Source organism: Haplochromis burtoni, unplaced genomic scaffold, assembly GCF_018398535.1.
Source record: "Haplochromis burtoni strain Fernald_Lab_line unplaced genomic scaffold, NCSU_Asbu1 Contig_30, whole genome shotgun sequence".
NCBI lineage: Eukaryota > Metazoa > Chordata > Actinopteri > Cichliformes > Cichlidae > Haplochromis > Haplochromis burtoni.
Genome location: NW_024582391.1, coordinates 1 through 14007, shown reverse-complemented (window position 1 = coordinate 14007; position 14007 = coordinate 1). Strand labels below are relative to the sequence as shown.

The 14007-nt window shown below is 44.4% G+C and overlaps 3 protein-coding genes across 3 annotated transcripts; 1 reads left to right on the top strand and 2 right to left on the bottom strand.

The window, feature by feature from the left end:
- The first annotated feature begins 1276 nt into the window (after nucleotides 1-1276).
- Nucleotides 1277-3515, top strand: las1l (LAS1 like ribosome biogenesis factor). The gene has a single exon (XM_005918382.3). The coding sequence runs from the start codon at nucleotides 1455-1457 to the stop codon at nucleotides 3180-3182; it is 1728 nt and encodes a 575-aa protein (XP_005918444.1). The 5' UTR covers nucleotides 1277-1454; the 3' UTR covers nucleotides 3183-3515.
- A 2244-nt stretch (nucleotides 3516-5759) lies between these two features.
- si:dkey-93l1.9 (uncharacterized protein LOC562339 homolog) lies at nucleotides 5760-9434 on the bottom strand. Its single transcript, XM_042219236.1, has one exon. The coding sequence runs from the start codon at nucleotides 6717-6719 to the stop codon at nucleotides 6510-6512; it is 210 nt and encodes a 69-aa protein (XP_042075170.1). The 5' UTR covers nucleotides 6720-9434; the 3' UTR covers nucleotides 5760-6509.
- A 134-nt stretch (nucleotides 9435-9568) lies between these two features.
- Nucleotides 9569-13986, bottom strand: haus7 (HAUS augmin-like complex, subunit 7; the record flags this gene model as incomplete). Its single annotated transcript, XM_042219235.1, is given in 7 exon segments — nucleotides 9569-9917; nucleotides 9995-10106; nucleotides 11414-11626; nucleotides 11747-11858; nucleotides 13473-13663; nucleotides 13778-13839; nucleotides 13916-13986. Coding segments are annotated over 7 exon segments (823 nt in total), but the record flags the coding sequence as incomplete, so codon positions are not given.
- Nucleotides 13987-14007: the final 21 nt, after the last annotated feature.

The window sequence follows — 14007 nt, the reverse complement described above, 5'->3', positions numbered from 1 at the left end:
ACACCGGTCCTCGAGGCCTGGAGTTCCCCACCACTGATATACAGCGTTCTGCTCTACAAGCCACCTCAGGCTCACCTCAGCCTTTTATCTACTGCCTCTGAAAGATGGCGCCATTGAGCCAGTAAACTTCTACAGATGCATAAATAATAAATACATTGCTAATCATTTCAGTGCATTAATGAGCCGCTCACGTCCAACCGTTCAAACAAATCACAGAGCAGCGTTTAATGCTATGTGAGCACAACTATGACTTTATTTAGTTAATATTGTATTTAATGTTTACCTCCAATGAAGAATACACATGACGAGCAAGTTGTTTCTCTGTCAGAACACCCGCCATTATCCAAACCGACCTCGGGTTCTTCTTCGTGGGTTTTATTGGCGGTTGTCAAACAGCGACCGTGTGCATTACCGCCATCCTTCGGCGTGACGTGAGGACCAGAGGAAAGCCACTCAGGAATGTCGGCTGATGTTTACACGGGGTGCTGTTCCTGACAGTCCTCAAGGGATTTATGTCTCTTACCAAAGTCAAACTAGACATCTTTTCTTTGATATTTTATCCTATAAATCAATACGCTGTGAATCCAGCTGCCCTCGGAGAAAGAAAACAAAAATCAAAGGCTATCAGATAAATTAGTCTGTCTGAGAAAATGCAATATAGCCTGATATCGTTCATTTCTTCAGTTCTTTTACAGTATATCAATAAGATCCACTTTAACTTTCACTTTAGTGGGGCTTTGCATCAGTCGCTTTTTCTCAACTTCATATTTCTGACAGCGTCATCAAACATGTTCTGTGGTTTCATCTTCTCCACAACCGCATTTCCCCTCACGGTGGGTTTTTATCATAAATAATGTGCCAAAACGTTATTACCTGCCTGTTTTCACAGTGGGTAGTTGTTGGTAGGACTGCGTGAGCAGGGCAACAGAAGCTTTGACCTTTGGGGTCCATGTATGGGCCTACAAAATTATTCTGGATGGGTTTTCTAAAACCTGCCGTGGTCCGGTTCCTTAATAACATTTCTTTTAGTCAAGTCATATCATGAAAGCAACAATAGCCTGAAATGTCCAAATGAATGCGATGCAAGAAAAAAGTGCAGTGTCTAAAACTAAACAGCGTGAATTTATAGAGTATGTAAATAAACTGTGATCATCACCATAGCCAAAGAAAGCTCGTTTATGACCAGCATCATGTAAATAAGCGCTCTGTAGAACCATCGCTCCATCCTCCAATCCAGCAGGTGGCGTCAGCGTGCCCGCAGGGTGAACGTCACCTGCAAACGAAGCCGAAGAAAACGTTAGCGTCATTTCCTGGATGCTGTGCGACAAGCGACGGTAAAACTCGAAGCTCTGAACGCGGTCCTCTGTCATATAAATCTGCGAGTGGTCTCTGCGTGAGGCGAGCGGCTTTTCCCGGTGAGTGAGAGATTGAGCGTGAGGTCCGGAGCGCGCACAATGAAGAAAAAGGGCTCTGAGAAAAAACGCCATGTGGTAGCCTGGCTTAACAAAGCGGAGTGGGATCAGGTTCGGGACTACCTTTACTCGATGGACTCCTCTCTGCAGAGGTTTGCGTTAGAGAGGATATCGGCTTGGAGGGCCAGGTGCGCTAATAGTTTTCCCGTGGCCGTGGACTGCACAGCGGACCTCGTGCGCTGCCAGGTGCGGGACCGGTCCGGACAGCTTACCGGAGATGACTTGACCCTGATGTACGGGGCGGCCCTGGTAAGATTTGTTAATCTTATCACGGAGCGCCAGCAGGGGAGAACGGCCCGGCCGCTGAGGCGACTGGCTGGAAACTTGAACATCCCCGAGTGGGTGGTGGATCTGAGGCACGAAATCACGCATCGGACGCTTCCTTCTTTGAAATGGTGCCGAAAGGGATGTAAGGTGGTCCTGGAGTGGCTCCAGCAGGAGTTTTGGTCCAGACAGCTGGGAGGAGCCCCCGATGAGCGCTGGGACTTGCAGTCGGATGGCGAGGATGAGGAAGCGGACGTCAAGCGCCAGGAGGATGAGCTCGTTGCCAGGCAGAAAGAAGTGGATGCCTACAGAAACGCTCGGGAGCTGCTGATCTCTTATGAGAAGGACCAGTACCAAGCTTTTGATGATGGGTCTCCTGAAGACAAGAAGAGCTTGTGGCAGGCCCCCTTAGCAGACATGAGTTGGTTGCTGGGTGAGATCAAGCAGTTTGCACTGGAGTCCAGTGAGCTGTTGATTGATGTGCTGCTGGAAGACGGTTTTCTTGTTCCTACCATGGAGCAGCTGGAAACATTAGGCTGTGCAACCTCTGACAGTGCCAGTCCCACTGAGCCCAGAGTCCCACAAACCTTCCTGCGCTTTTGGCTGCCCCTGCTAAAGATGCTTAACTCTCCGTCTTTCATTCACCTCTTCCTGGAGAAGCTCTTTGTGGAACTGAAGCTGCTCAGCAAAGAGCCCAACGGTCACAGGTGTTTCTATATTTCTGCATGGATTTCAGAAGTCCTCCTCTGCAACAACAACAAATTTGAATATCATTTTGAGACAAAGTTGCAGAAGAAAGCCAGAACGAAGGACAGGATTTTCATCAACCGCATCCAGCTGAGGTGGCAGCAGCTTCTCTCTGCATGTCTGGATGCCCCCTGCATCAGCACACCTCACCTGATCCAGCTAGTCCTGGATGACATGGAGCATCCCCCCCCTCAGGAAACCAGAGAGAAGCTGTTCCAGCTCTGCTCCATCTACACACAGACAGAGCGCTCAGAGGCCAGCACACCTCTGCAGCAGAAGCAGCAGCAGCCCATATATACTGTGAGGATGCTGCTGGACCAGATGCAACACTCCCGGCAGGACGCCCGTCCCTTGCATTCCTCACCGATGGACTCGGAGAGAAGTGAGGAGCGCAAATGGGCAGACGTGCAGGCTGAAAGAGCACTTGCCCTCAGAGGTTCTCCGTGGCAGGTGTGCACTGATAATGTCACATGGAAGAACTACGCCCTTGGTAAAGTTCCTGGACAGTCGGACGACCCGTCGTGCCTCATGGTGGACAATTATTCGATAATGACTGTGTTTGACCAGCCAGTGGAGCTGGAGAGCAGCGCGACACGTATCAGCATCCCCGGGGCCTCGGCTCCAGCCCGGCCAGCTGAGGGCCTGCTCTGGAGCAACAGCGAGCTCAACAAACTGAAATGTGGACTGAAGCTTTTTTAAGTCTCATTCCAGCCTCCGCTGACTCTTGTTGTGCTAGAAGCAGTTTTGAAGCAAAAATACAATGTTCAGAAGACAAAATGTTGTGGGAGCTTTAACCATGAGCACAGTGCAGGTTCAGCAGTTGTGATTGTTTCTGTCCAGTCGAGCTCGTTAACTAAACATGTTGGCAGAAGCAGAAATAAAACTTTCAGAAGACAAAATGTTCTGATTTAACAAAATGAGGTGTTTGATTACTCTGTGTCTTCAAATAAACCATGCTCTTTGCAAGTGTGTGACATTTAATAGACCAAACAATACATCCGAATCCTGAAAACTGATCATCTGATGAACTGACACTGAAAATATGTCATAATTGTGGTCATTTGGGCTGGGTGGAAGCCTTTATGTTCTTTGTGTATATTGTTAGTAGGTGGCAGAGAAAAACGTTTAACACATTCTCTGCACGCTGGAAAGTGAAATAAAAAGAGTTTATTAATCCCTGCGGAAATTCTGTGGTTACAGTCGCTCCGAGTCAATAAGAGCAGTAACACTGAACAAAATTAAATAACACAATACATTACACAGTTCCAAAATATAAGGTGTAGCTGTAATATATATAAATAGCTCCATTATAAATGTCCAAAATATTGCAGAGGAGAAATATATATCATTGACATTTTAGGCTAAACTGTAACAAATTGTTATTTTCACTGTAGAACAAAAGTGTGTGTCGTGCATTAGATGGAGGAGCTGTGCAGGGAGGTATCCACAGCCAGGAATGATTTCCTGTGTCGTTCACTGGTGCATTCTGGGTAATCTCAGTCTCACAGACCGTCCCACTCCACAGCCTCTCACTTCCGGCCTTCATAGTATTCATACAGGTACTGTATAGTTTGGTCAGTTCAAATCAGATTTAGCGCTGACTGTGCTGTGAGCACAGTGGAGGTTGAGCTTCTGATATGAAGAGTCTGTTTATTTTGTTTCCATACAGCTGATCAGAGTTAGTTTCACCCAAGGTCGTTCACTAAAACAACATGTCAACCCCCAACGTGTTAAAAAAATAATGCTTTTTTGCCATTAAATTCTATTGCATGCCATTGATCACGCAGATTTAATGGACATTAACTGGAATCGGAGAAACCTTATTCATCGTAGAGCAGCAAATATACAACAAACTCATAAAAAATGAGTGTAGAAGCAGAGACATTGTTAGATAAATATTAAGCTGACTAGATGAATACAGAGATGTAGGTATGAGTATAAATAAGGACAAGCATGTGTGCAAATATATGTCGTGGTGTATAAAAGTGACGGTGCACTGAGGTGAATGAAGTCTTTACCTGTGCCATTGTAACTGGCTACAGTCTGAAATGAATTCAAAACTGCTGTAACTCGTTGATATTGGCCTAGGTTCAAATGTCCAGAAATATTACAAATGTTCCACATAAATACACGGCTGCATCAGTGTTTGCAAATGACAATAGAATAGAGTAGAATAGCCTTTTACTGTCCTTGTACATGCAAAATCCATGATAGGTGCTGCACGCTGACTGTGCAGCAGTAAAATATAAACAGTAAGACAGCAGGAATGAATATGGAGTAAAATATGTCACATTTATGCGTCGTGACATCCAGTTTTGTGGGACTGCGTGCACTGAAGTGACCAAAGTATTGCGAGCGTCCTGCATCACCGTGTTTTCTCGTGTTCCTGCGCTGTAATTTGCCTTCAATTCAATTCAATTCAATTTTATTTATACAGCGCCAAATCACAAAAGCAGTCGCCTCAAGGTGCTTTATATTGTACAGTAGACCCTACAATAATAGATACAGAAAAAACCCAACAATCACATGACCCCCTATGAGCAAGCACTTTGGCGACAGTGGGAAGGAAAAACTCCCTTTTAACAGGAAGAAACCTCTGGCAGAACCAGGCTCAGGGAGGGGCGGGGCCATCTGCTGCGACCGGTTGGGGTGAGAGAAGGAAGACAAGATAAAGACATGCTGTGGAAGAGAGACAGAGGTTAATAACAGATATGATTACATACATACATTGAATACAGAGAGGTCTGTTAACACATAGTGAGTGAGAAAGGTGACTGGAAAGGAAAAACTCAATGCATCATGGGAATCCCCCGGCAGCCTACGTCTATTGCAGCATAACTAAGGGAGGATTCAGGGTCACCTGGTCCAGCCCTAACTATATGCTTTAGCAAAAAGGAAAGTTTGAAGCCTAATCTTAAAAGTAGAGATAGTGTCTGTCTCCTGAATCCAAACTGGAAGCTGGTTCCACAGAAGAGGGGCTTGAAAACTGAAGGCTCTGCCTCCCATTCTACTTTTAAATACTCTAGGAACAACAAGTAGGCCTGCAGTGTGAGAGCGAAGTGCTCTAATAGGGTGATATGGTACTACAAGGTCATTAAGATAAGATGGGGCGCTTATTTAAGACCTTGTATGTGAGGAGCAGGAGTTTGAATTCTGGATTTAACAGGGAGCCAATGAAGGGAAGCCAAAACAGGAGAAATCTGCTCTCTCTTTCTAGTTCCTGTCAGGACTCTTGCTGCAGCATTTTGGATTAGCTGAAGGCTTTTCAGTGAGTTTTTAGGACATCCTGATAATAATGAATTACAGTAGTCCAGCCTGGAAGTAATAAATGCATGAACTAGTTTTTCAGCGTCACTTCTTCCTTTCATTAAAATCACAATCAATCTGAGATTCACATTCTCTTGTCATTTTTTCACTACGCAGAAGAGAGACCCCCCCCAAACTTATCCTGCTCTTTAAAAAGTCACGAAGAAACTTCAATCAGTTCTTTAACAGCAATCATCATTTACTTTGACCCACACTGCAGCCTCTCCGTCACAGCTGACCAGGTGCAAAGTCAGCTGAGGCAGATGAAAACCAGGAAGGCCACGGGTCGGGATGGAATCAGCTCCAGACTATTGAGGGACTGTGCAGATCAACTCTGTGAGGTTACCACATCCATCTTTAACCTCAGTCTGAGCCTGGAGAGGGGCTGTCAGACTCTATAATGCAGCTCAACATTCTTTGATCATCTTACTCACCAGCTTGTTTGTTTACTGCACATTTAATACATAGCTCTGTGCATTGTTACCTAAATATACGAACTTCAGTTGGTTATGTATATAGGAACAGTTTGTGTCTTCCTTTTATATTTTATATTGCCCCTGCTATAAGAACTGTAACACTCACATTTCTCATCCGTGGGATAATAAAGGTTTATTCTATTCTTTTCTATTCTAAAAATACTTTGAAAGTATTTTTCACTCAAACTGGAATAACACAGAGAGAAGCACAGCTGTTCTTTAAGCCATTTTCATTCAGACAAAGTCAATGATGTCGCTTGCCAATGAAGACGAGCAGCAGCCCCACTATGACCTGTAACGCGGTGGACAGGGTCAGCAGCACGATGAGGGGGACATAGAAACGATACTGCGGACCCACATAAAGGATGGTCTTCAGCTGAGACGAGTTGGCCATGAGCAAGGCCACGTCCAACATGCTCTGAGCCGCACTCTTCTTAGTGGCGTAGTGATTCATGTCAATAGGTCGGAGTGCTTTTCTAGGCTGGGCCTGTGAGAGGACAGGTTAGGTACGAGAGCAGGAACACAAATGCAAAGTCAAATAACTTTTCACAATGTTTCTCTCTTTAACAGTGTGACGTCTCTGCACACGTGTCCATGCTTTTTTCCACACACGTTTAGTTACCTGTCCCTGGGGTGTGGCATTAAGGACAAAGGTAGGAGTGGCAGAATAACATATGTTGACTCACCTGAGCTAACATGGGCTAACATGCAAAGAGGTGTGGTTTTCTACATACCTGCCAACTTATCACATGAAAACATGCATGTGCAGAGAACAATTGAACTGGTCCTGTGTCTGAGCTGATAAATCCAGGTGACCGCCGCCATGTATCTCAGAAATACTGGGAGAAAGTTTCAACCAGCTGAGACATTTACTTAAGTCCAGCTGTGTAGCACAAGGGTGTGAGACGTCACACCGGGGTGCAGCCCTGTCTCAGCCCCAAAGCTATCGTTCAGCTCTCTGTACAGCTGATGAGTGGAACAGCCACTGGAGAGGGGTCGTTCCTATTTTCTCTCCCTGTTATCATGGACTTTAATAGCATAATGATGAAGTGACACTGAACTGAATCATTAATCTTTTTGTTTTTTGTGACTTTGTCATTCTGATTGTTCTTCGAGGTTGATGTGATGTCAGGGATTAGTGCTGCATGCTCAAACATCCAAGTAAATCCCAAAAGGTTGGTTGTGTTCACCTGGACGTTCTCAGTTTTCATCACTGTACAGGTTATCTTTGTTATAGCATAGCCTGCACATGCCTGACGTGGATCTGAGCATACATAGTTACTTTCAGCTACTTTAAAGCAGGTTCAGAATGCCCATCGCTAGCTTCACCACATAAATAAATCAGGAATAACAAAAGCCAGACATTAAGACGACACACAGCCCCAGCCTTTGTTAAATTTATTGGTAGGATTAAAAGAGACTTCTTAAGCTCACATCAAATACCTTAATTTTATTATTGAATCACAGTTCAACATGATCCTTATTTATCTCATGTTGGGCCTTTGTGTTCATCGAAGGTCAAAAATGAGCTGTTTTAGCCTTTTTGATCCACCTTTCTTTTGGCTCCTCAGAAACAGAAATGTAGAACATCATGTGGGTGAGACTAAAGTCCTGCTAGAAAGAAGCTACACCTGGTTCTATGAAAAAGCCCCATGTCTAAATGACCGGTGGGGAGAGAGCCACAGCTTTACTTTTGCTTCAGAAGTTTGGTCAGTTTGCCCCAGGACAGGATAAAAAGTTTGTTTTTCCCCACACAAGCTATAATTCCATATACAATTCTGCCGTTACCTTCAGTAACAGCTTCATGATGTGCCGACTCAAACTGGACAAACTTTAGGCATTTCAGCTACGAGCACCGTGGCCCCCGAGGGCAGAGAGGACGAGACAGGCTTGATACTTACCTCTATGTCGCCCAGTTTATTTAGAGCCATGCCCTCTGCATTAAGCGTGTGCTCTGCCATTCTTCTTTCTGCTGCTGGAGTCTGTGCTGTACTGGCTGCAGAAAGACTCGAGGCTGGAGACAGGATCAAGTCTGGCTGCTCCTCCTGTAGGATTGTTAAGCAACTCCCACTGCATGCCTCTCTGTCACTTTCCAACACTCGTGTCATTCATAATACAAGAACTTTGAGCCCTTTAACTGAAGTATCTCATCTTTCTCAAATGTCTTGTCTTTTAATATCGCTGTACACAAATCAACACGAATCAGAGCCTGCAGCAATGAGAAGAATTATACGTCCTTTACTGAGGTGCTCTGTTGGGTTCACAAGGGATTTTTTTATCCTTTTGTTCCCATTATGATGGATTCAGACCAGTTTAAAGTTTAAAACCTAAAAACTGTCTATTTCTGTGATTAGAAAAGTTTCAACATTTCACCAAAAGTGAAGAGTTCAGCTGTTTTTAGGTCTCTTTAACCATAATAACATTTCTCTGCTCCTGATTTTAGATTTTTATTTATTAGACTGTGTTCCAATCTCATACTGGGTCTACGAGCTGGACAGACTGGTTTAGCTCCCCTCTGCTTTTGTTTCAGCCAGTGTCTTTGGAAAGGCTCCCCTTGTAAACAGGGTGGATGAGATAGCTGCTCCCTGTCACATGAAGCAGGCTGAGTAGAACTGTGTGAAATAGTGGCTGGTGGTCTGAAGAATGAATATTTGAATCACACCACTGTACATGAGCTTGAAACCATATATATACATGAGATATAAAACAAGGATAAGTTGAGCTCACGTTTATGTAATAAACCTTTGAACTACTGTTAATAATTGTGGCGTGATAAACAATGTTTTCATTTCTGCTTTCTTAACATGTAGTCGAGTGTTTAACAAAATATAGAATAAATGTGAATTTCACAGTACTCAGTTACAGATTAGGAGAGTAGATTTCTAATTGAATAGCAGTATATATGACCCAGATACTGATGACCCCTCATTCTTCCATGTTTGTTACTCTCCGAGCACCTAGACTGTGCCCTTGTTCTCTGGGGCGACTTCAGCTTTGGACTAATGAAGACGTGAACAAGCTCAATACAGCAGGAACTCGACTGTCCACCAGTTATTCTGTATTTATACTGTACTTTGTTACCCTGTATTTATACATGTGTAATGACGAAGTTGAATCCTAATAATCAGACAGTACATGAGTGATTTTGGTCTTTGCGACGCATGGCGCTTCCTTCACGCCAACTGTAGGGAACATACTCTCTTCCCACTCTGGTCTGGAGTACTTCCCAGCACGGCTGCAGTGAGATGTGATGTGACCACTGAGTGTAAAATGGTCAGTTTCAGTAATCATCATGAAACAAAGAAGCATAGCAACATGTTTAATGTCATCACTGATTTCTCCAAAAAAACGATGTAAAAACTCTCGACTCACCAACAGTGACACTTTCTGTTTCACACAACATGTCAGTCATGCTCAGATTAAACAGGGTGTCTGACTGCAGTGACCACACACACGTCTGTCCCTTACACGTCTGTCCCTTACACGTCTGTCCCTTACACCTCTGAAACACGTCCAAGCTGTGTTGTCTCCGTCTTAACACCACCAGAGCCTCCTCAGTGAATCTGATGAGTGCATCCCTCTGAATGACGTTATGAACTAAGCTGAGACAGAAAGCCTCCAATTCGTCCGATAACCTTCTCCAGTTGATCAGCTAGTGGAGAAAAAAAGAGGAAACAAATAATAAACAATATGTAAGAAACTCTAAATATGAGTGTTAAACTGACTTACGTAACGTGTGCTTCTCTCCTCGGCTCCAGTAGCGAGGCTGCGTTTGAAGCTGCTTCACCTCCTCGCTCACCGACTCAGAAGCTTCTGACACTTCCTTCAGCATTTCCAGCTCCTGACAGACGCACACACCAGAGGACAGAACACGTCACTATGTTCCTGTCCTACGAGCAGTGTCAGTTTATTAGTTACACCGACCTGCTATCAGGCCTGCAAACAGTCCGGACTAAATGAAGGTTCAGACTAACTGTTTCAGAGACGTTTGGTGGGATAGATTCAACACCTCTGTGAAACACGTCCAAGGTATCTGCTGCCACTACAACAACCCTGAATAAGCCATTAGTATGCAAAGCTAGGACCTGAAGAGGTTTCAGGTCAGACCAGGCTGTACAGCCGCCTGTGTCTGCACACCTTCCCATCAACGTGGCACCAACTGCTGGGTTATAAAAACAGAACGATCAAAACACCATTCAGTTTAAGGAGGAGGAAAATAATTTAGCTACAGAAACAGGTTTTTGTTTCTGGCTGTAAATGTATTATTTTTAACCGTGTCTTCACTTAGATCATCAGTGTCTATAGAAAGAGAACAGCTGGAAGCTAATATCTGAGTCTGGGACCGGAGTTTGGGAAAAGCTTCACGGCAGCCCTCTGACTGACAGCAGGTAGATCCCAGGTACTACTGAGACGAAACAAAAGAGCAGAGTGTGGGCACGAAAACGAGAACAGACGCTGTGAAATGCAGGAATTCAAACAGTAACAAAACTAAAAGGGGAGTGTATGAGGTGCAGTCACACTCCCAGAATTAAGACACATCTCCATTTCTCTTCCCACTGTTGCCAAAGTCCTTGCTCATAGGGCCGGGGTAGGCAACTCCAGGCCTTGAGGGCCGGTGTCCTGCAGGTTCTAAATGTGTCCTTGATCCAACACAGCTGATTGAAATGGCTAAATGACCTCCTCAACATGTCCTAAAGTCTTCCAGAGGCCTGATGAACTAATCATGTGATTCAGGTGTGGTGACCCAGGGTGAGATCTAAAGCCTGCAGGACTCCAGCCCTCGAGGACTAACGTTCCCTACCCCTGTCATAGGGGGTCATATGATTGTTGGGTTGCTCGGTCAAGTTCATGGTAAAGAAGTTTGAGTGTGTGCAAATTGCTATCGTAAAAACTGAAGCAGCAAACTTTGTGAAAACTAATATTTGTGGGTTTCTCAAAACATTTGGCCACGTCTGTAAATAAGAAGGTAAATGATTTGCTTTGCTTTCCCTCCACCAAACTCGGTCAACTGAGACTTTCCTCATTTGCTAATATTTAGTCAGTGATTTAAGGGCAGCCCTAGAATGATTTAATGTGCAAGTCTCTGGAACTGTGGGTGTCCAAATGACACAGGTGTGACTTTAACAGAGTGGGCTTATTTGCGAGTACCGTGTTGCAGGCCAGCAGCAGCTGTTGGACCCTCTGGAAGACTTCTGTCTCTGAGCTGAAGCTGGGGGGGTCTCTGCTGCAGTAAACTCTCAGGTCTGTCTCATAAACATGGCTGAAGGTGGCCATCAGTTGCTGGAGGTCAGACACTGCTACACGCAGTGAGCTTGGAGAGAAGGCGGGAGGACTCTGGGCCTCGCTGTTCAGGAATACACACTGAGGGGACGAAGCAAACGGCATGCTTTACCACCATGACAGTCGCACATGTCAAACAAGATGTTTGAGCTTTCTGTTGGTGCTTTAATAAAACAGCTTCCCTTTTTTCCCTTGTCAGACCTTTGACTGCAGCTGCTCCAGTGCTGATTGCGTTGCCTGTAGAAGGGCAACAATATCTCCATTTTCTTCTCTGTTTGGCTTATAAGATGACTTTGTGTTCTTCCACAGAGCCCTATGAGGTACAGAAAAGAAGTCAGAGAGACTTCTCACCTACAAACCAAATCAGAAAGAGTTGGGACAGTTTGGGAAAAAAAAAAAAAAGTAGTGATTTCTAAATTTCCTTTGACTCGTGTTATATTGCAGAGAAACTGAACACAAAATATTTCATGTTTTGTCCTTTTCTGTCATTCAGACCTGCAACACATTCCAAAAAGGTTGGGACAGGAGCAATTTAGGACTCGTAATCATGTAAATTGGTTAAATATTGATCTGATTGGAAACAGGTGATGTCTAAGCAGCATCTGAGAAAGGTCTAGTCCTTTCTTGGAGTCTCTAGGAGCAAAGATGGGCCGAGGAGAAGCAGTTTGCAACAAATACGAGACAAAATGTTTAAAGACAATGTTCCTCAAAGAAAGATAGGAAGAGATTTGGATATTTCACCTTCAACAGTGCATAATAGAATTAAAGGATTCAAGGAATCTGGAGGAATTTCAGTGCATAAAGGACAAGGGCGCAAGCGTAAGCTGAACAGCCGCTCCGATCCCTCAGGCGGCACTGCATCAAGAACCGTCATTCATCCATAAGCGATATCACTGCATGGGCTCAGGACCGCTTTGGAAAACCTTTGTCAAGTACCACAGTATGTAGTTACATCCACAAATGGCAGTTAAAACTGTACTGAGCCAAAGGGAAGCCGTGTGTTAACAGAAGTGCTGTGGACTTCTCTGGGCTCACAGGCATCTGGGATGAACCACGTCACAGTGGAAACGTACACTGTGATCACATCAATAATTTCATATCAATTGGGTGGCAGTAGCTCAGGCAGTAGAGCAGGTCATCTACTGATCGGAAGGTTGATGGTTCAATTCCTGGCTTCCCCTAGTCTGCGTGCCAAATATCCTTGGGCAAGATACTAACCCCAAATTGCTCTCCGATGCATCCATCAGAGTGTGAATGTTAGTTAGAAAGCACTCAGAAAATGTGCTTGTGTGAATACACAAGTTGTTTGCAGCACTTTGATTGCTCAGAAGAGTAGAAAAGAACCAGTCTGTTTACCATCAATCACTGTTTTTTGGGAGAAATGGATGCTGTATGCTCCGGACCAAAGAACAAAGTTACAAAGTCCTGCCTGCAGTCCTGACAGGTCTCCAGTCCAGAATGTGTGGTGACAACAAAGACCCCGTACTGTTGCCCAGCTTAAGACTTGTTTGCAGGAAGAAATGGGACAAAATGACACCTGAATCACTTCATCGCTCTGTGTCCTCAGTCTCTAAACGTCTTTTAAGTGACAACATTACAAAGCAGTACATGCTTTACTGTTCCAACTGCTTTTGAAATGTGTTGGAAGAACCAAAACTGGAATATGTGTTTATTTTGAAAACAACAATAAAATTCATGAAGAACACATTAAATAATGTGCTGTTGTACTGTTTTCAATATAATACAGGTCAAAGATCATTTAACGAAGCACTGTTTCAGTTCGATTTTACTTTAACACACGTCCCAACTTCTTCTGATTTGTGGTTGTACAACAGCACACAATGAATTCGATTAGGATTCACCAAGCATCCATGAATGAGTCTTTCAGCAATGTGTGTAAGAAGAGATCATCAGACAGCAAACATACTTGATGTGTGTAGGCCAAGGGTCAAATGCAGGACTGAGCGTCTGTGTGAGGTGCGGCAGATTCTCAGCACCAAAGAACTCCTTCAGCAGCAGCTCTCCATCAGCTGTGTGCACAGCAGACTTAACGCAGCCTGGGACGAAAGCTAAAAGCTGCTCCAGAAACTGAAGTTGCCGCCGCGGACTTGCATCACCCTTCAGAGATTAAACACAGAACCATGGATGTGTGATTACTGTTTGTGTTTATTGTGATGCTGCATGTCTGTATGTGTGAATCAATAACATCACTAATTGAATACAAACTCTCACCCTAATCAGGTCCACATCAGATGCTCGGCATAGCAAAAGTTCCTGCCCAAGAACAGCCATATCTGCTTGGACATAAACCACCACAGTTAGTGTCAAGCAGCAAAAACATCTGGTGGACTCTGTGCACAGCTATGTTACCTTTAGTCAGAACATCAGGCTCCTTGGATCTCACTGACATCGGCTTTGAACTGGTGAAGCTTGGGCTGATACTGTGAAGTGAACACACGGCC

Bases quoted from the DNA above. Each gene is read 5' to 3' on its own strand.
- las1l (XM_005918382.3), top strand. From the start codon at position 1,455: ATGAAGAAAAAGGGCTCTGAGAAAAAACGCCATGTGGTAGCCTGGCTT.
- si:dkey-93l1.9 (XM_042219236.1), bottom strand. From the start codon at position 6,719: ATGAATCACTACGCCACTAAGAAGAGTGCGGCTCAGAGCATGTTGGAC.